The sequence below is a fragment of the Astyanax mexicanus genome, chromosome 10 (genome assembly GCF_023375975.1).
Source record: "Astyanax mexicanus isolate ESR-SI-001 chromosome 10, AstMex3_surface, whole genome shotgun sequence".
NCBI classification, from domain to species: Eukaryota; Metazoa; Chordata; class Actinopteri; order Characiformes; family Acestrorhamphidae; genus Astyanax; species Astyanax mexicanus.
In genome coordinates, this window is record NC_064417.1 from 12072002 (window position 1) to 12093171 (window position 21170).

General features: G+C 40.0%; 1 protein-coding gene across 1 annotated transcript in view; it reads left to right on the forward strand.

Moving 5' to 3' along the window:
• Positions 1-21170, forward strand: part of LOC103031696 (anoctamin-1-like) — a 48862-nt gene that overhangs the window by 10240 nt on the left and 17452 nt on the right. The window contains exons 2-3 of the mRNA XM_049484006.1: positions 7666-7804; positions 9463-9605. Coding sequence (XP_049339963.1) covers positions 7666-7804; positions 9463-9605 — 282 coding nt within the window. The remainder of the gene's footprint in view (positions 1-7665; positions 7805-9462; positions 9606-21170) is intronic.

The following is a 21170-nucleotide window of genomic DNA, read 5'->3' on the forward strand; positions in this document are numbered from 1 at the left end:
GTTTAAAAAGCTCCGCGGTACAGTTTAAAAAGCTCCGCGGTACAGTTTAAAAAGCGCCACGGTACAGTTTAAAAAGCTCTGCGGTAGAGGTTAAAAAGCTCCGCTGTACAGTTTAAAAAGCTCCGCGGTACAGTTTAAAAGCTCCGTGGTACTGTTTAAAAATCTCCGTGGTTCTGTTTTAAAAGCTCCGCGGTACAATTTAAAAAGCACCGCGGTACAATTTTAAAAGCTCTGCAGCAAAGTTTAAAAAGCTCCGCGGTACAGTTTAAAAAGCTCCGCGTTTCTGTTTTAAAAGCTCCGCGGTACAGTTTAAAAAGCTCCGCTGTTCTGTTTCAAAAGCTCCGCGGCACTGTTTTAAAAGCTCCGCGGTACAGTTTAAAAAGCGCCGCGGTACAGTTTAAAAAGCTCCGTGGTACAGTTTAAAAAGCTCCACGGTACAGTTAAAAAGCTCCGCGGGCACTGTTTAAAAAGCTCAGCAGCACTGTTTAAAAAGCGCTGCGGTACAGTTTATAAAGCCCCGCGGTACAGTTTAAAAAGCTCCGCGGCACTGTTTTAAAAGCTCCGCGGTACAGTTTAAAAAGCTCCGCGGTACTGTTTAAAATGTCCGCGGTACAGTTTAAAAAGATCCGCGGTACAGTTTAAAAAGTTCCGCGGCACTGTTTAAAAAGCTCCGTGGCACTGTTTTAAAAGCTCCGCGGTACAGTCTAAAAAGCTCCGCGGTACAGTTTAAAAAGCTCAGCGGTACAGTTTAAAAAGCTCAGCAGCACTGTTTAAAAAGCGCTGCGGTACAGTTTAAAAAGCTCCGCGGCACAGTTTAAAAAGCTCCACGGTACAGTTTAAAAAGCTCCTCGGTACAGTTTAAAAAGCTCAGCGGTACAGTTTAAAAAGCTCAGCAGCACTGTTTAAAAAGCGCTGCGGTACAGTTTAAAAAGCTCCGCGGCACAGTTTAAAAAGCTCCGCGGTACAGTTTAAATAGCTCAGCGGTACAGTTTAAAAAGCTCAGCAGCACTGTTTAAAAAGCGCTGCGGTACAGTTTAAAAAGCTCCGCGGCACAGTTTAAAAAGCTCCTCGGTACAGTTTAAAAAGCTCCGCCGTAGCTCCGCGGTACAGTTTACAGTTAAAAAAGCTCCTCGGTACAGTTTAAAAAGCCCAGTGGCACAGTTTAAAAAGCTCCGCGGTACAGTTTAAAAAGCTCCGTGGTACAGTTTAAAAAGCTCCGCGGTACAGTTTAAAAAGCTCCGCGGCACTGTTTAAAAAGCTCCACGGTACAGTTTAAAAAGCTCCACGGTACAGTTTAAAAAGCTCCGCGGTACAGTTTAAAAACCTCTGCGGTACAGTTTAAAAAGCTCTGCGGTACAGTTTAAAAAGCTCCGCCGTAGCTCCGCGGTACAGTTTAAAAAGCTCCGTGGTACAGTTTAAAAAGCTCCGCCGTAGCTCCGCGGTACAGTTTACAATCTTCATGGTAGCTCCGCGGTACAGTTTAAAAAGCTCCGCCGTAGCTCCGCGGTACAGTTTACAATCCGCGGTACAGTTTAAAAAGCTCCACGGTACAGTTTAAAAAGCTCCGCGTACACTTTAAAAAGCTCCGCGGCTCTGTTTAAAAAACTCCGCGGTACAGTTTAAAAAGCTCCGCGGCACTTTTTAAAAAGCTCCGTGACACTGTTTTAAAAGCTCCGCGGTACAGTTTAAAAAGCTCCGCGGTACAGTTTAAAAAGCTCCGCGGTACAGTTTAAAAAGCGCCGCGGTACAGTTTAAAAAGCTCCGCGGCACAGTTTAAAAAGCTCCGCGGTACAGTTTAAAAAGCTCCGCGGTACAGTTTAAAAAGCGCCGCGGTACAGTTAAAAAGCTCCGCGGGCACTGTTTTAAAAGCTCCGCGTTACAGTTTAAAAAGCTCCGCGGTACACTTTAAAAAGCTGCGCGGCACTGTTTTAAAAGCTCCGCGGTACAGTTTAAAAAGCCCCGCGGTACTGTTTAAAAAACTCCGCGGTACAGTTTAAAAAGCTCCGCGGCACTGTTTAAAAAGCTCCGTGGCACTGTTTTAAAAGCTCCGCGGTACAGTTTAAAAAGCTCCACGGTACAGTTTAAAAAGCGCCGCGGTACAGTTTAAAAAGCTCCGCGGTACAGTTTAAAAAGCTCCGCGGTACAGTTTAAAAAGCTCCGCGGTACAGTTTAAAAAGCTCCGCGGCACAGTTTAAAAAGCCCAGCGACACAGTTTAAAAAGCTCCGTGGCACAGTTTAAAAAGCTCCGTGGTACAGTTTAAAAAGCTCCGCCGTACAGTTTAAAAAGCTCCGCGGCACTGTTTAAAAAGCTCCACGGTACAGTTTAAAAAGCTCCACGGTACAGTTTAAAAAGCTCCGTGGTACAGTTTAAAAACCTCTGCGGTACAGTTTAAAAAGCTCTGCGGTACAGTTTAAAAAGCTCCGCCGTAGCTCCGCGGTACAGTTTAAAAAGCTCTGTGGTACAGTTTAAAAAGCTCCGCCGTAGCTCCGCGGTACAGTTTACAATCTTCGTGGTAGCTCCGCGGTACAGTTTAAAAAGCTCCGCCGTAGCTCCGCGGTACAGTTTACAGTTAAAAAAGCTCCTCGGTACAGTTTAAAAAGCCCAGTGGCACAGTTTAAAAAGCTCCGCGGTACAGTTTAAAAAGCTCCGTGGTACAGTTTAAAAAGCTCCGCGGTACAGTTTAAAAAGCTCCGCGGCACTGTTTAAAAAGCTCCACGGTACAGTTTAAAAAGCTCCACGGTACAGTTTAAAAAGCTCCGCGGTACAGTTTAAAAACCTCTGCGGTACAGTTTAAAAAGCTCTGCGGTACAGTTTAAAAAGCTCCGCCGTAGCTCCGCGGTACAGTTTACAATCTTCATGGTAGCTCCGCGGTACAGTTTAAAAAGCTCCGCCGTAGCTCCGCGGTACAGTTTACAATCCGCGGTACAGTTTAAAAAGCTCCACGGTACAGTTAAAAAGCTCCGCAGGCACTATTTTAAAAGCTCCGCGGTACAGTTTAAAAAGCTCCGCGGTACACTTTAAAAAGCTCCGCGGCTCTGTTTAAAAAACTCCGCGGTACAGTTTAAAAAGCTCCGCGGCACTGTTTAAAAAGCTCCGTGACACTGTTTTAAAAGCTCCGCGGTACAGTTTAAAAAGCTCCGCGGTACAGTTTAAAAAGCTCCGCGGTACAGTTTAAAAAGCGCCGCGGTACAGTTTAAAAAGCTCCGCGGCACAGTTTAAAAAGCTCCGCGGTACAGTTTAAAAAGCTCCGCGGTACAGTTTAAAAAGCTCAGCAGTACAGTTTAAAAAGCGCCGCGGTACAGTTTAAAAAGCTCCGCGGTACAGTTTAAAAAGCTCCGCGGTACAGTTTAAAAAGCTCCACGGTACAGTTAAAAAGCTCTGCGGCACTGTTTTAAAAGCTCCGCGGTACAGTTTAAAAAGCTCCGCGGTACACTTTAAAAAGCTGCGCGGCACTGTTTTAAAAGCTCCGCGGTACAGTTTAAAAAGCCCCGCGGTACAGTTTAAAAAACTCCGCGGTACAGTTTAAAAAGCTCCGCGGCACAGTTTAAAAAGCCCAGCGACACAGTTTAAAAAGCTCCGTGGCACAGTTTAAAAAGCTCCGTGGTACAGTTTAAAAAGCTCCGCCGTACAGTTTAAAAAGCTCCGCGGCACTGTTTAAAAAGCTCCACGGTACAGTTTAAAAAGCTCCGTGGTACAGTTTAAAAACCTCTGCGGTACAGTTTAAAAAGCTCTGCGGTACAGTTTAAAAAGCTCCGCCGTAGCTCCGCGGTACAGTTTAAAAAGCTCCGTGGTACAGTTTAAAAAGCTCCGCCGTAGCTCCGCGGTACAGTTTACAATCTTCGTGGTAGCTCCGCGGTACAGTTTAAAAAGCTCCGCCGTAGCTCCGCGGTACAGTTTACAGTTAAAAAAGCTCCTCGGTACAGTTTAAAAAGCCCAGTGGCACAGTTTAAAAAGCTCCGCGGTACAGTTTAAAAAGCTCCGTGGTACAGTTTAAAAAGCTCCGCGGTACAGTTTAAAAAGCTCCGCGGCACTGTTTAAAAAGCTCCACGGTACAGTTTAAAAAGCTCCACGGTACAGTTTAAAAAGCTCCGCGGTACAGTTTAAAAACCTCCGCGGTACAGTTTACAATCCGCGGTACAGTTTAAAAAGCTCCACGGTACAGTTAAAAAGCTCCGCAGGCACTATTTTAAAAGCTCCGCGGTACAGTTTAAAAAGCTCCGCGGTACACTTTAAAAAGCTCCGCGGCTCTGTTTAAAAAACTCCGCGGTACAGTTTAAAAAGCTCCGCGGCACTGTTTAAAAAGCTCCGTGACACTGTTTTAAAAGCTCCGCGGTACAGTTTAAAAAGCTCCGCGGTACAGTTTAAAAAGCTCCGCGGTACAGTTTAAAAAGCGCCGCGGTACAGTTTAAAAAGCTCCGCGGCACAGTTTAAAAAGCTCCGCGGCACAGTTTAAAAAGCTCCGCGGTACAGTTTAAAAAGCTCCGCGGTACAGTTTAAAAAGCTCAGCGGTACAGTTTAAAAAGCGCCGCGGTACAGTTTAAAAAGCTCCGCGGTACAGTTTAAAAAGCTCCGCGGTACAGTTTAAAAAGCTCCACGGTACAGTTAAAAAGCTCCGCGGCACTGTTTTAAAAGCTCCGCGGTACAGTTTAAAAAGCTCCGCGGTACACTTTAAAAAGCTGCGCGGCACTGTTTTAAAAGCTCCGCGGTACAGTTTAAAAAGCCCCGCGGTACAGTTTAAAAAGCTCCGCGGCACTGTTTAAAAAGCTCCGTGGCACTGTTTTAAAAGCTCCACGGTACAGTTTAAAAAGCGCCGCGGTACAGTTTAAAAAGCTCCACGGTACAGTTTAAAAAGCTCCACGGTACAGTTTAAAAAGCTCCGCGGTACAGTTTAAAAACCTCTGCGGTACAGTTTAAAAAGCTCTGCGGTACAGTTTAAAAAGCTCCGCCGTAGCTCCGCGGTACAGTTTAAAAAGCTCCGTGGCACAGTTTAAAAAGCTCCGCGGTACAGTTTAAAAAGCTCTGTGGTACAGTTTAAAAAGCTCCGCGGTACAGTTTAAAAAGCTCCACGGTACAGTTAAAAAGCTCCGCGGGCACTGTTTTAAAAGCTCCGCGGTACAGTTTAAAAAGCTCCGCGGTACACTTTAAAAAGCTGCGCGGCACTGTTTTAAAAGCTCCGCGGTACAGTTTAAAAAGCCCCGCGGTACAGTTTAAAAAACTCCGCGGTACAGTTTAAAAAGCTCCGCGGCACTGTTTAAAAAGCTCCGTGGCACTGTTTTAAAAGCTCCGCGGTACAGTTTAAAAAGCTCCACGGTACAGTTTAAAAAGCGCCGCGGTACAGTTTAAAAAGCTCCGCGGTACAGTTTAAAAAGCTCCGCGGTACAGTTTAAAAAGCTCCGCGGTACAGTTTAAAAAGCTCCATGGTACAGTTAAAAAGCTCAGCAGCACTGTTTAAAAAGCCCCGCGGTACAGTTTAAAAAGCTCCGCGGCACAGTTTAAAAAGCTCTGCGGTACAGTTTAAAAAGCTCAGCGGTACAGTTTAAAAAGCGCCGCGGTACAGTTTAAAAAGCTCCACGGTACAGTTAAAAAGCTCCGCGGCACTGTTTTAAAAGCTCCGCGGTACAGTTTAAAAAGCTCCGCGGTACAGTTTAAAAAGCTCCGCGGTACAGTTTAAAAAGCTCCACGGAGCTCCACGGTACAGTTTAAAAAGCTCCACGGCTTTCAGAAAATCGTTTCTGAATCGAATCGTGACCCCAAAAATCGGAATCGAATCGAATCTGCTTTTAGCTACAGTGCACCAGTGAGCTGGACACTCTAAAAACTTCAGACAGCCTGTACCTGTTTTACTTAATCCTATTTATTCTTAACTTTTATTTTTTATTTTAGTCCTTCTTTTATTTTTTATTTCCTTTTTTATTTGTTTCCTTATTTTTATTTTATTATATATATATATATATAGTTTTGTATTATTGCTTTTTAACTTATTTTTTTTATTATTATTATTACTATTATTTTTATTATTATTATTGCTTTTATTTATTTTTTTCATTCATTTATTTGTATTTTTATTGTATAATGTAAAAGTTAGTTTAGGCTAATTTTAACTAATTCATGTTGTATTAGTCTTATTTTCTTTTGATCTTAATTTTTTATCAATTAAACCATAATTTATTATAATCATTAATTTAATGTTTTTCAAGTTTATTCTAATTCTATTTTTATTTTTTATCTATTTTACTTTAATTCTATTTTTATTTTTTTAAATCTATTTTTATATTTTATTTACTGCTATTTTACAATAATTAAATTGATTTATTATTATCTCTGTCATGTCAATCCCTGTGTTTGTAAATGCTCAGCTACATTGAAAATGAGGGCTGCCCTCAATATACAGCCGAGTCAAAATAAAGTTTGATTGATTGATTGATTGATTGATTGATTGATTGATTGATTGATTGTCACCCATAATGGTGTGTGCATTGCAATATTTTGAGCAGAACTGTGCTCTTACCCTGCTAATTGAACCTTCACACTCTGCTCTTACTGGTGCAATGTGCAATTAATGAAGATTGGCAACCAGGCTGCTCCAATTTAGCCATGAAACCTCCCACACTAAAATGACAGGTGTTTCATTTTCATTGTCCAACCTCTGTATATAATAAACATCACTCAGTCACTCAATCAGAAAATAAGTTGCTTAAATGGCACATATTTGACACTTAAGAAAATATTACCCTAGCTTTTATTAATTTGACAGTGTTTGCACTTTGATTGAATATATGTAGCGCTGGAACACAGAACATTTATTTGTGGTTTGAGAACAAAATGAGCTTTTGAGCAGGAAAGAAACTATTTGTTCAACTGAATTAAGTAGGTGTGTTTAAAAACAATAAAAACTGTTTAAAAAAGTAATATAAATCATACATAATACAGTGTAAGTTAGTGGTGTACAATGCAGTATCTTACAAAATAATATCGCCAACATTTTTGAACATTGGTAACAATATTTTACCTTGAAAGTATTAGGGTACTACTTTTTTGCAGTTTTTAGCAAAAGACAAAATTCACACAGATTATATCTTTCCACTATCATTTTACTTCAGTCCTGGATATATGAAGATATATGGAGTGCATTATTAGTATCATGGCATTCTGGATCATTGACTTCTGTTACAAATCTGAGAAAAAAACTTGTATTTTTTAATATCTCAGGTAAGTTGTGACATATCATATCGTATGCAATAATAAAATGTAATTTTCATTTAGTTGCAGTAGTATATATGACAAAAAAAAACAATATTTTGTCCCATTTCCAAGAGTATTGTTACTATTACTTTAGGCCCATATCGCCCATCCCTAGTATAAGTAATCAACTATAATATACTTGATGTCTATCACTATACTATATTTATAATATAATTGATGTCATCACTATACTATATCTATAATATAATTAATGTCATCACTATACTATATCTATAATATAATTAATGTCATCACTATACTGTAACTATAATATAATTGATGTCATCACTATACTATAACTATAATATACTTGATGTCATCACTATACTATATAATATAATTGATGTCATCACTATACTGTAACTATAATAAAATTGATGTCTAAACTGTGAAGTAGACTCACTGTGTCCATTAATCACCAGCTGTGTGTGTGTGTGTGTGTGTGTGTGTGTTTCCACAGTGTGCACATGGTGGCTGCCTGATGGAGCTGTGTATTCAGCTTAGCATCACCATGCTGGGAAAACAACTCATCCAGAACAACCTATTTGAGATTGGCATACCGTAAATACCCCCCCCCCCCCCCCCCCCCCGTTAACTGTAAAGTTTGTGTGTTTAATGTAAAGGTTGTTCTATGTGTGTTTGATGTTGATTTGGTTATCGTTTGTGTGTTTGTTGTTGATATGGTTGCTGGTGTTTGTCCGTTTGTTGTTAATATGATTGTTATTTAAGGTGCTGTTGTGATGGTTGTTTGCTTCTTTGTGGGTAGGGTTGCAACGGTATGAGATTTTCACGGTATGATAACCGTCTCAGAAAATACCGCGGTATCACGGTTATCACGGTATCACAGTTTGTTACATATATATTAAACTGACCCTTAAAGAATTTACAACAAAGGTTTTTTGTTCAATTAACTATTTATTGTAGAAACCTGGAACAATTATAATTTTAATGTCTCCTTAAAAAAAATTAGCTGTACACCATCAGGTGAAGGAAACCAGGTTTTCCCACTACTCTTAAGGGCATTAAGAGTGTATTTATATATATATATATATACACATACATTATACACATTACATGTCCTCTAAGAAGTAAAGATCCTGTATTTAAAATATTCAGTACAGTTATTTAAGTTTAAATTATTTAATATCTGATAAACTGAGCCTGGGTCAGTGTCTGATCAACAACTGCTGTAAACGTCCGTTTTACTGCCAAGTTGGTATATAACCAGATACTGCAGAAAGAGGGGATTTATTTCTGACATGATCCTCACAATAGAGATTTCTATTTTAAGGCTTTCACACCGAGTCTGGTTTTAGCACATGAAAAATTTGAAATTGAACGCATGTAAATGAATGGCGTCTTTCACATCCAGTCCGGCCAGTACCTTTACACGGACACGTGAATCCATCGTAGCACGCACTTCACGCCTGTACCTGCGTGCCCAAATTTCGGATAACTCAGCGCTTTTGCTTTTGCGCTTACCGCATGGGTTGTGCACGACTACAAAGAGGTTTTATTTATGTTCAGATTAAAATTATAAACTAAACACATACTTTCCGCTGCACAGTGGGGTGGTGTTCTCGGAGATGGGAGAACAGGTTTGACGTATGTCCACCTTTAGCTGTGACTTTACGGCCACATTGATTAGAAATCGGATAACCATCCTCGGATGCGTTCGGCTGGTATCTGAAATAGTCCCACACTGCTGATTTTAGTTTAGCCTTTTTGTAGGCGGACGGAGATTTGTTTAGTCTGATGCTCTTTCTGCTGTTCTCACCGCTGTGTGCTGAGTAGCTGAAGCAGAGCAGAGTTGCGCATGCGCGGGTGAGTTTCTCCGCTGGCTTGCGTTTTACCGGTAATAAGCAAACACACACGGTATGATAACCGTGCATTTTAATACCATGGTATACCGTGAAACCGGTTACCGCTGCAACCCTATTTGTGGGGTTATCATTGTTTGAGGCTTCTTTTAACGGTTGTTTGGATGTTGGAGTAATGGTTGTAATTTGCATGTTTTTTGGTGTTTTGACTGTTTGTGTGTTTGTAATAAGCCTAAAGTTGCAATTGCATTGGTTGTTGCATTGAGTGTATTTTAATGGTAATTGTGTGTGTGGTTGTTGTAATGGCCAGAGTTTTGTCATGTTAAATGGCTTTTGCCTGAGTGTGTTTCCTGTTGTAGCTGCTGTTTTGCTGTTTATTATGGTTGTTTTTGTTTACAGTAAGTTGAAGAAGCTGATTCGCTACATAAAGTCGAAGCGAAACGCGTTTCAGGAGGAAGAGCGTGAGAAAAAACTGCAACGCTACGAGACTGATTACTTCCTGGAACCCTTTGCCGGTCTCACCCCTGAGTACATGGAGATGAGTGAGTGTATTGTGTATCTATCTACCACCCAATGTATACTGATTACACACGTAGTAGGGCTGCACAATATATTGTGAAAGCATCAGCATCCCAATAGTCACATCGAAGGAACTATTTTCTTACATAACACAAGTCATACACTTTTGGACAAAGCAAGCACTTAATTTAAACATCTGTAAACTCTTTCTAGAATACTATTTTTGCATCCAAAGACAACTAGCTTGTGTTTCTTGAGTGTTCATAGTTTAGGGCAGAGCAGCCTGTTTTAAAAAAAAGTTTGTCATAGTAATTCTGTGTATTATTAGAGTGTAATTCTTGTTGGTTTTACGTTGAAGATGATTTATTGCAGATTTAGAGTTAATAATAGCTTAATATTCATTAATACACAAAGATGTGTACCATATTATAAATTGATGTTCTTTTCATCATCAATTATTCACCAAAAAGCACAAAATAACCAGTCAATTTCCAACACTATTTAGTTAACAATTCTAATATGAGGTTTAATTTATCACTCATTAGATATTTCAATTTGTGTATATGACCTACCATGCATGATGTAAAAAATGTTACCATCAGTCTACTCAAAAAAATTAAGGCAACAGATCACAAACAATATTAATAGATAAATATTGCTAGGCTTAAATCAGAAGGTTTTTAGAATACCTAGAAGGTATGTTTTAGGAAGCTGGCATAACTGAGCTTTACTGTGTAGATAAAGACAGACAGCAAAACATAAGCTGTGGCAAAATCTTTCGGTCCTGTAATGATATGCACCCCTCAGTTACAATCCCATGTTTGCCACAACCACTGCCATTAAGAGCAGGTTCACTTTTAAAAATTCAAGCTTTAGAAATTAGAGCAACCAGTTAGCAACACCTTAGCAACCATGTGGAATATGTTAGCAACTGCTTAGCAACCACTTAGCAACCACCTGGAATATGTTGGCAACTGCCTAGCAACAGCTTAGCAACCACTTAAGTAATGATCGCAACTGCCTAGCAAATACTTAGCAACACCTTAGCAACCACTTGAAATATGTTAGCAACTGCTTAGCAACAGCTTAGCAACCACCTATAAAACGTTAGCAACTGCCTAGCAACCACTTGGAAAACGTTCTATTGAAAATGAATGGGGAGAATTTTGTCACAATTTTTGAGGTACGAAGACAAAGTTGCCCCATAGGAATGAGGAATGGGGCCTATCGAAGGAAGGCAGCTAGATCTTCAGTACTGTGAGTGTATGGAACAGCTATTGGATAAAACAGCATTAGGTCAAAGGTTTGGATACCCTGGCACCCCAGCCAGAGCACCAGTATTGTAAAAGTATGGAGCTACTGGTCAAAAGTTTGGATACCCCAGAGCTCCAGTACTGTGTTGTGCCCACTGAAGTTGTGTCGTCATTTTGTAGTCGGCGCCATGTTGTTTATGCCCATATTTGGGGTTCCGTGTCTAAGCGGTTTAAGTAAATAGGGAATTTGAATGGGCTTTTCAAAAACTGGCTCCTATCACATTCTGTGGTAAATAAATATGTTTAGAACCCTGTATGTTTTATTCTGTGCACATTTTACTCTATATAACTGGATCCTCTGAATTTCGAGATCGTTTAAGGGTAGTAATTAGAAAAATGCTAACTTTAAGCTAATGCTTAACTGACATCACAGCACAGTGGCTGGAAATGACCCCGGACTGGATTCTGCATAACAACAGTGAACTCCGGTCAGATCGCGTTTTGGATTATTATGCTTCTTCACAGAGGTCCCTAAAGCATTTAAACAGGTGAAAACTCTTTCAGTAATTGTTACGTTCCCAATTAAAAGTTGTTGTGGTCTAGGGTAAATTAGGAAGTAAACAAACATAAAAATTGATGGAATAAAGGGACTGGAAGCAGAGAATTAGATGAAAAAAGAAACCAGGGATTTTGCTGGTTGTTTTACAAAATTTTACAAAAGTGTACAATAAACAAATAACAAGTGAAAGATACAAAATATAACAAAATTACTAATAAGCTGTTTCTTCAAACTAAAATGCCTAAGGTGGACTGTGGACGGTGCCAAAGGAAAGAAAATAATAAAAGTGTGCTAACCTACCTAACCCAAAAACTAAACTAAACCAAAAATACAGCAGTGGCACCCGCACTTTACCTGGTGTGTCTAGACATTGTGTTACCTATGTGATGAATAATGTGAAGGGCCCAACTTATCTGTCCACCAAAGTGCAACAGAGTGGAGTGGTGAGGGAGGGGGGAGGACACTCAGACAAACACCTCACTCTCACAGAAACAAACTACATACTCCACATTCATCCAAACATTCACTACTCACAACTATTCACAGGAAACACAGAAACAGACAGAAACAGCCTAAACAGTCACAGAATCTCTTAACACTTTCCTCTTTCCCCTCAGCTCTCATCTCCCGACTGACGCGACTGAGCTGCGTCATATTTGAAAATGCCTGCCCCATCCGGTCAGAGCACGCAGGTCATTGGTAGGTGTAGATCCAGCAGGGCGGCAAGGCTACGCTCCTCCTACTGGGTCCTCCCACCAAACCTAATCAGCCAATTTTTTGGGGCGGCAGGCGACGCTCCCCCTACCGGGTCCTCCCACCAAACCTAATCAGCCAATCAGAGACAGGGAAAGAGCGAGAGACAGACAGAGCGAGAAAAACGGGGAGAAAGACAGAAAAACATGTTCTACATGCAGATGCACGTAACACGCCCCCCCTAAAAAGAACAACACAGTTTGCGATCAGTTACATCACAAGAATAAAAAAGTGTTTTTCGTCAGTACTTCATTTAAAAAAAAAAAACAGGAGAGTGTAAAAAAAACTATGATGCATGAGAAAGTGCATCAGCCACAACATTATCTACTCCTTTCTTGTGTCAAATCTCCAGCTGGTAATCCTGTAGTAAAAAAACTTTAAAATGCTGTACTGCTAGAATCAGGGCTAGTGCCTCTTTCTCTATGGTGGAATAATTGCGTTAGTGCTTGCTAAATTTGTGAGAATAATAACAAGTGGGATGAAGAAAACCATCTGGATCTTCTTGAAGAAGAACTGCCCCAGCGCCAACATCACTAGCATCTACCTCCAGCAAAAATGGCTTACTAAAATCAGGAGCCAAAAGTATAGGGGCTTCTGTTAACAAAACCCTTCACACTAGTGAGAGCGTGTTCACAAGCAGGAGACCAAACAAAATCCACTTTAGGGCTCAAGAGCTTAGTGAGAGGTTCTGTGTGAGCGACATTTCTACAAAAACGTCTGTTTGGGACATCACCTACTAAAACAGTGTTAATTAGCTAAAACGTAGCCGGAGCGTTTTTGAAACCCCATTACAGTGTACTGTAGAAAATTACCAGGTGTAACGAACGCGGTTATCTCTGATGCTTCTGAGGACAAAGGAACCTGCCAATACCCTTTCAGTAAGTCAAGCTTTGTCACAAATTTAGCAGAACCAATATTATCTATACAGTCATCCATTCGTGGCAATGGATAGGAATCTGGGACTGTAACAGCATTGACCTTTCTGTAGTCGGTACAGAACCTGAACGTACCGTCAGGTTTAGGGACAACTAAACATGGCGAACTCCATGGGCTCACACTAGGTTTTGCAAAGCCATGTTCCAACAAATACTCTACCTCAGTTTTCATCAGTTCTCTTTTTTTTTTGCATTAGCACGATATGGGTGCTGCTTGATCGGGCGTTCAGAGGTCACCTTTATATCGTGACACAACACAGATGTTTGTGAAGGGACATCATTAAACAGCTCAGGGAACTTCTTAACTAAAGAGAGAATGTCTTCTCTTTGACTCTGAGGTAGGTGGCTTAAAGTCGTGGGTAGCTCACTTACTGTTTGAGAGTTAGGGACGTGAGCAGTAACAACGCTGAAGGAATGCAACTGCGTCGATTCACGTCTACTGTAGCAGCAACCAAAACCGGCTTCGTGGCATCAGTTGTACTTTCCCTGGTGAGATACAGCTTCAGCATGGTAACATGGCAAACACGAGAACTTTTCCTTCTATCAGGCGTATTAATGAGATTTGTTTGTGTCACCTTTGTCATGGACTTTTTACATTTTTTTCTGCGATGACTGTAAAGTCTCCCTTGCTATTTCCCAAGCCTTGTGCAACCTCTCACGGAATGAACTTACGTAATCTAGAACTGATTTGGGCTGAACAGCATTACTGTGTTCCATCAGTGATTCCTGCATTACCTTTAAGGGACCACGCAACGTGTGAGCAAACACCAGCAGGGCTAAACATTATAGACTCCTGCACAGCTTCCCACAAAGCGAACAACATCATTGGAACACCCTTGTCCCACTGTTTACCAGTTTCTAAACAAAACTTTCTCAAAGCTGCTTTGAGCGACTGGTGAAAGGGCTCAAGAGCCCCTTGCGACTCAGGACGATAGGGAGAGGAAACAACGTGCTGCACGTTTAGAGTTTTCATGACCTGCCTAAAAACCTTAGACATGAAATTTGTCCCTTAATCTGTTTGAATAATTTTCGGGAGCCCAAAGGTAGAGAAAAAGTTGATCATGGCACAAATAATCACTGGCGCTGTCATTTTTCTGAAGGGAATCGCCTCAGGAAAGCCCGTAGCTGTGCACATAACTGTTAAAAGAAGCTTCTTACCCATTTTAGACTTTGGCAACGGACCAACACAATCTACCAGCACCCTCTGAAAAGGCTCTGTCATGACGGGAATTGGACAAAGAGGGGCTGAGGGAACCACCTGATTAGGTTTCCTGGTGCACTGACACACATGACAAGTACGGCAATATTCAACAACATCTTGCTTAAGTGATGGCCAAAAAAAATACTTCAGAACACGGTTGTACATTTTGGTAACACCTAAGTGCCCCGACCACGGTGCATCGTGAGCTAGGCTTAATATGTGACTTCTAAAAGCCAAGGGGACAATAATCTGGCAGTATGTGTGGAGCTCTGGGTTTTTGTGCGTGCTCCATTTACGCATCAAAAGTCCGTTGTCAAGGTAACACACAACAATCCTGTCTGAATCACTGTTATCCTCAACAGCCTTCTCAAAATACTTTCTTAAAGACAGATCGTCTTTCTGAGCTTTCATAAGTGACTCCCGACTAAGACCACAATCCAGTAACTCACTTAGCTCAACTTTCTGTTTCGCAGGGAAACCCTCAGCTAAGAGTGCATCAGCGACCTCATCCTTTACATCACGAGCTAAAAAAGTATCAGAAAGCTCAACATCATTTTCAAATCTGCGCGCCTGGGCGCGAGTAACGACACAAGCAGGGAAAACATTAGGTGCTTCTTTTTCGCACACATCAGAACTACATAAAACGGGCAAATCTAAAATCTCTAAAATTGGGAACACTTTCCCACCAGCGAGATCATTGCCCAGAATTACGGTAATGCCATCCACAGATAACGGATCACATACAGCAAACCTGAACAGTCCAGTAAGCAGATCAGAAGACAGCCATACAGTGTTCAACGGCAATTTCACATACTCATTGCCCAAGCCTTTACAGACAGCATATGACCCACAAAAAGAATCCACTCCAAACAGCAAAGTTTCAGCTAAAATAAGGGACTGCGCAGCACCAGTATCTCTCAAGATGTTACCTTGGTCTATTTCTCAGTTCCCTCGATCTATTTCAATGTTCGATTTACTTTATCGTTCATTCTATATAATTGTTTCCCTTTGCTCATTGTTACCTCAATCTATTTCTCAGTTCCCTCGATCTATTTCTCTGTTCGATTTAATTTATTGTTCCCTCTAATTCATTGTTCCCTCGATTTACTCATTGTTCCCTCAAATTATTCATTGTTCCATCTATTTACTCATCATTCCCTCGTTCTATCCCTCAATTTAATTTAGTTTCCTCGATTCTTCTGTTACCTCGATCCCAGCCGGCGAGGCAGACCCCTACGCCTGGCATTACTACGTACATTTACAATGAAGGGCTGCGACGGCTCCTTTCTGTTTCCTACATTCTTTTCTGTTACCTCTATCACTGCCAGCTGCCATTTATTATTAAGGGAACATGACGGCTTTTTTCTGCCCTCTATTCTTTTATCTGTTTCCTCCATTTTTTTCTGTTACCTCTATCACTGCCAGCGAGGCGGACCCCTACGCTCGGCTTTACTAACGTACATTTCCTGTTAAGGGCCGCGATGACTCCTTTCTGTTCCCTCAATTCTTTTCCCTGTTACCTCAAACACTGCCAGTGAGGCGGACCCAGGGGCGTAGCAGCAAATTCTGGGCCCTGTTTACTCGCAATGTCAGTGGGCCCCTATCAATGCCAGTACATAAAGGACCAAAAAAAATAAAAAAGCAGTATTTACCTAAAATAAAAAGCATTAATAAAGTTTTAAGCTACAATCTCTGGCAAAACGTATGGCAAAAACCATGATCACAATTATTTTTGATTAATATTGAGATCAGTTATTTAACAATTAACAGTTATCCACTGTTTGTTTCTAAACTGGTTAATGTTGATATCTTATGTTAGGAGGCTCATAATTGTCTTTTACCTGTTTGGCAACTGGCTAAGCTAATGTGAGCATAAAATATCAGCAGCAGATGTCTGGAGTGGACTACATTTACTTTAATTGGACTTTTACATTACAAGCTAACTCGGTTCACCTTTGGTAAAGAAAGCCACCAACAGCTGCCTCCCCTCTTTCTGCCTTCTTTCTTTTTCCTTCCTTTCTTTCTTTCTTTTGATAACCTGATTTCTTGCTTTGGGCAGCATGATGTCTCTAGCCCCCAGGTCTTTAAATCTGGGCTCACTGATGGTACACCTGTAGCCGGTAGCTGTCGGGCAATAAACAATAAACAATAAACAGAATAGATAATGAAATAACTTTATTCTTCTCTAAGCTGCTGGTGTATCTTCATAGCGTGATGGCGTAGTTTACTATGCACTCTTAAAATATGAACCAACAGAGGTCAGCGTGCACCTGTCTCTTAAAGGTAATGACTACAGACACACTGATTGGTTTATTTCACGTTACGCCCAAAACACACCCATGAATAATTAAAGGAATTAAAACACACCCTTTGCGCTGTTGGAGCTGCGCAAGGCGTATTTTTCGCGCCCTCAAGATACCAAAGACACAGGACACGCCCCTAAATCCAACTGCACAAAAAGCAATTACCTAGTGCGCTATAGATCGTTAAAATAGGGCTCCCAGTGATAAACATTTTCTTTCTGACCTGAATTATTTCATGTAATGTTATTGAACAGTCTGCTATAAAATGTGAAAAAAAACGTTCTTAATCACCTTAAATTAGTACAATTAACTGTTACATTTTGCCTCAATGTTTTAACTAAGAAAAAATACTGCACATTTGCATTAGGTTTAATTTTACAATGTTTGACCACTATTGGGCATCAGTATTCCAACTCATATTTACTGGTTTAAACTGAGGTCTCCTGAGGTCTTATTTATAAATAAATGTTCATATGTAGAGCCATCCACAATGCAAACTCATTCTAATAAAATTATTCTCTCTTATTATCAGGGCCAGACAAGGAGGAGACTTGTGCAGATACGATAAAAATCTTTTATTAAAAGATTCAGCAGGGGTAGTCAAAACAAGCCAGGTCAATACTAGAGAAACATTGAGCAGGAAAACCATACCATAAACAGGAGACAGTCCAGAGTTCATACACGAGCAGGGAGTATCACAGAGAAGGCAGAAATCCAAATGAGTAACAGTCCAGGTCATACACAAAATATCCAATACACGGGCAAGGCAAAAATTACTCGGCGAGGAGTGAGCGTGAGCGTGGTCTATTTATACTGAGGGGTAATCAATACTCAGGACTTCCTGGAGGTGTAATGTGGTGTACCATGTGATCGGGAGTGTGTGTGATGTCATGGTGAGGTGTGTTCTGGGTATTGTAGTTGGAAGCTTGGAAATCGCAGGTAGAGCTGAGTGAGGGGAACACAGGTGTGCTTTCAGCACCAGACATGACACTCATGTAATTTTTCCTTTCATCTCCTTTACCTTTTTAAGTTTGTTCATTTTCTAATTATTTAAAACACTTCTCTAATGAAGTTTTTATTTATCTAATATTTATCGTATGCACTTTCATCTGCCGCTATAAACGAAAAGTACTGAGTTTTTAAACATTCTTTTTACAAAAAACCTCTTAAAGACAAAGGACACTTAAAAGGGGGACCAGCCCCTCCCTAAAGACATCCACACACACATAAAGACTGCCAATCTAAATCTTAATATGTGTTATTTATTCATTTTAAAACAATTAATTTATTATTTTCTTTAATAATAATTTTGTCCCATCAAGCATTGTGAATGTATTTCTATAATACTTATCTTGGAACTAATTGTCTTAATTCATCTTACTTGGCTTTTTTTTTTTTAACAATTTGTACTAAACATAAGCACAAAGAGATTTTTGGTTAAGCTAATTCTTTCTTCACTGATTTGTGACTTACTTATTAACTTACTGATTACGTATTTTAAGAATCTTACTAAAAAGAATTTACTCCCCTCCCTTTGGCAGAGGATTCATCTTTCATGTTTTAAATTTTTCTTGATTTTTTTTTTTTGTCATAATTTTTTTATTTCTTTAATATGAGCAATCAACAGTTAAGCCCTCATCCCACCCCCCCTCCCCCGGCAAAATTTTTCTTGATTTTCAATTGAAATTTTTAGTGCTGACACAAGGACACAGACAAAAGACAATGCAGACAAAATACATTTAAGTTGACCCTTTTCACAGTTGTAGCATACTGAATGCTAACTCTTTTAGTGGTACCTTATTTTAGAAGGCGTTCGCATCTGCTTATTATATCTATTTATTTTTGTCTTTTAACAGTGTTCACTCCTCTATAATACTTATTATTTAACAGCAGTGTATCTGAAACGTAGTACAGACACCTACTGAGTAATATTTGCACATTTAATATATGTTTTATATTGTAGCCTAGTGAAATCTTATGAATTAGTTTATATATATAATGGAATCTAACTTCTTAGACAAAGGTCAAACATCCTCTCTAACCAGGCAACTCAAGACCTTCAATCCTTACCTCAGATAAACCCCCCAAAAAATCATCTAACACTTCATGGGGATAAATGAGGCGATAGCAGAATAACAAATGCATAATATTGTCTCAAAACCAGCCTGCTCTCTCCCCCAGGTAAACACAACTGTCCACCCGGTCATGTAACAGTATGTGATTAAATGGGACAGTGTGCGGTGAGCAGGAGATTGGAATTGACTCAAACCCAGGCAGCTATACCTCAGCCTAAACAACCCATCACGTTCACCCGGTCCAGCACTGGAGTTTGGGTAACAATGATACAATTGAATAGGGTGGTTAAAAAAAGAGACAGCAAAGGAATTAGGGCAGACAGGATGAAATCAACAGGGCTGGTGTCAGAATAGAATGGCATATGGTCTTTTGAAGAGGTTGGGTCATGAAAATTGAACTAGGTACCCATCTCCTTGGAGGCAAACAGTGACCGCAGGCCCGATTCGCTGTAAGCCTAGTTTTCCACCGTATATCGGTACAGGGGCCCTTAGATCGTCTTTCCCATTCTACCCTATCACATGGTATACAAAAATTATTACTTGCTTTTGATAATGTTTTCTACTATTCTACTATTTTCTACTATTTTAGTATTTAATATGAACTAATTAGACAATTAAACTAGTTAGTCATAGATGACCTGTATACTTATGTTAGGCACTATTTTAGTATTATCGAAATCAGTTGTTCAACTTATCAAAGTCAAAATATATTTTTACCCCTCTCTGGTGTTTACGGGGTTTTATTTTTGGCCAAGCTCCATTTTTTACGTCCTCTTTCTGTCCAGAGCTCATCATACCTCTCTCTGGACTAATCAAAGGCTCATTTAGTGGCCCATGGTGCAAATTACTAATACAGTTAACTAGACCTATTGCTTTAACATAGGCTCATTGAGGTTTTACCACCATAATGCGCACTATTGTACTGCACAATTAACATAGAGGGTCACACCAGAGAAGAATACCCACCTTTGTTACCCTTGTTAAACCATTCCTCATCATTATGATTTATTTATTTACTTAATACATACAAACTTTAATTGAACAAAAGTCACATCCCTAGGTCGTTAGGTCATAAACCAGTCTTTTTTCCCCAGGATGTGCCAGGCACCCAAGCACTAATTGTTGTCACACTATTGCTGTCACACTTCCTGGTTTAATGTAATGCGAGTATGTGTGGGAAATCTGCTTTTTACTAGGCCTGAAATTCTAATTATCCATTATGGATAAACTAATAAGTATCAAAACTTCCAACAGTAGCGCATAACAATAGTCTAGCCTTGAGGTAATGAAGGCATGTACTAATTTTTCTGCGTCATGCAGTGATAGGGCATTTCTTAGCTTGGAAATGTAACGAAGGTGTAGAATAGCTGTTTGAGTAACATTAGATATGTGTTTATCGAATGCTAGATCTGAATCAATGATAACGCCAAATTTTTTAGCTGCTAATCCAGGGGTGACGGAGTAGTCGGCCAGATTTAGCATTAAGTCTGATCATTTATTTCTAGCAGCTTTGGGATCTAAAAGAAGAAGTTATTCCTCTTTTATCACTGTTTAGTTGGTTGTGTGGCATCCATGATTTCACATCTTTTACGCAATCCTCAATTTACTTTATACTCAATTTATCAGGTTTGGCTGATATGAATACCTTTCTTATCATCTGCATAACAATGAACTTTAATTAAATAAAATAAATAAAAAATAAATTAGAAGTATCATTTAAAGTATCATTTACCCTCACAAACTGATAACGATCGTTTAAGTATGATTTAAACAATGATAAGGCAGTTCCAGTTACACCGGCAATGTTCTCTACTCTTTCTAGAAGGATCATATGATCTATTGTATCAAAGGCTGCGCTCAGATCCAGAAATGCCAGTGCAGAAACAGCAGATCATTTGTTATTTTAACTAAAGCTATCTCAGTGCTATGATAGACCTAAATCCAAATTGAAATTTTTTATAGATCTGGTTTGTTTGCCGGTAAGAGCAAAGTTGTTGGGCCCCAACTTTTTCTAAAATCTTAGAGACAATTGGTAGGTTTGAAATAGGTATGTTGTTAGACAGTACACTAGGATCAAGATTTGGTTTCTTGATAAAATGTTTAGTTACAGCTATTTTAAAGGCTGATGAGTTTACTATCATTAACAGTGGTTTATTTAGATCGGTTGTCCCTGTTTTAGTAATTCGTGGGAACTGCATCAAGTATGCCAGTTGTGGATCGGAATCCTTTGCCACTGAAGATACCAGCAGTTTGACTTGAAAGGAACTGCTCAACATGTCTGCCAAGCTTAGTTGTCCAATTGCTGAGTTACTAACGCCGTTACTTTTTTCAGTAACGAGTAATCTAACTAATTACTCTGACTGTAACTATAACGCCGTTACCATTTCCGACACCCCGTTACTGCACGTTACTTTAGCCGCTCAATGAACTTTTTTTTGTTTTAACTTCACTTTGCCCTGGTTAACGCCTCCTGTTTCCCACTGTGCCTGTAGGTTTACGTGGTTTGGCG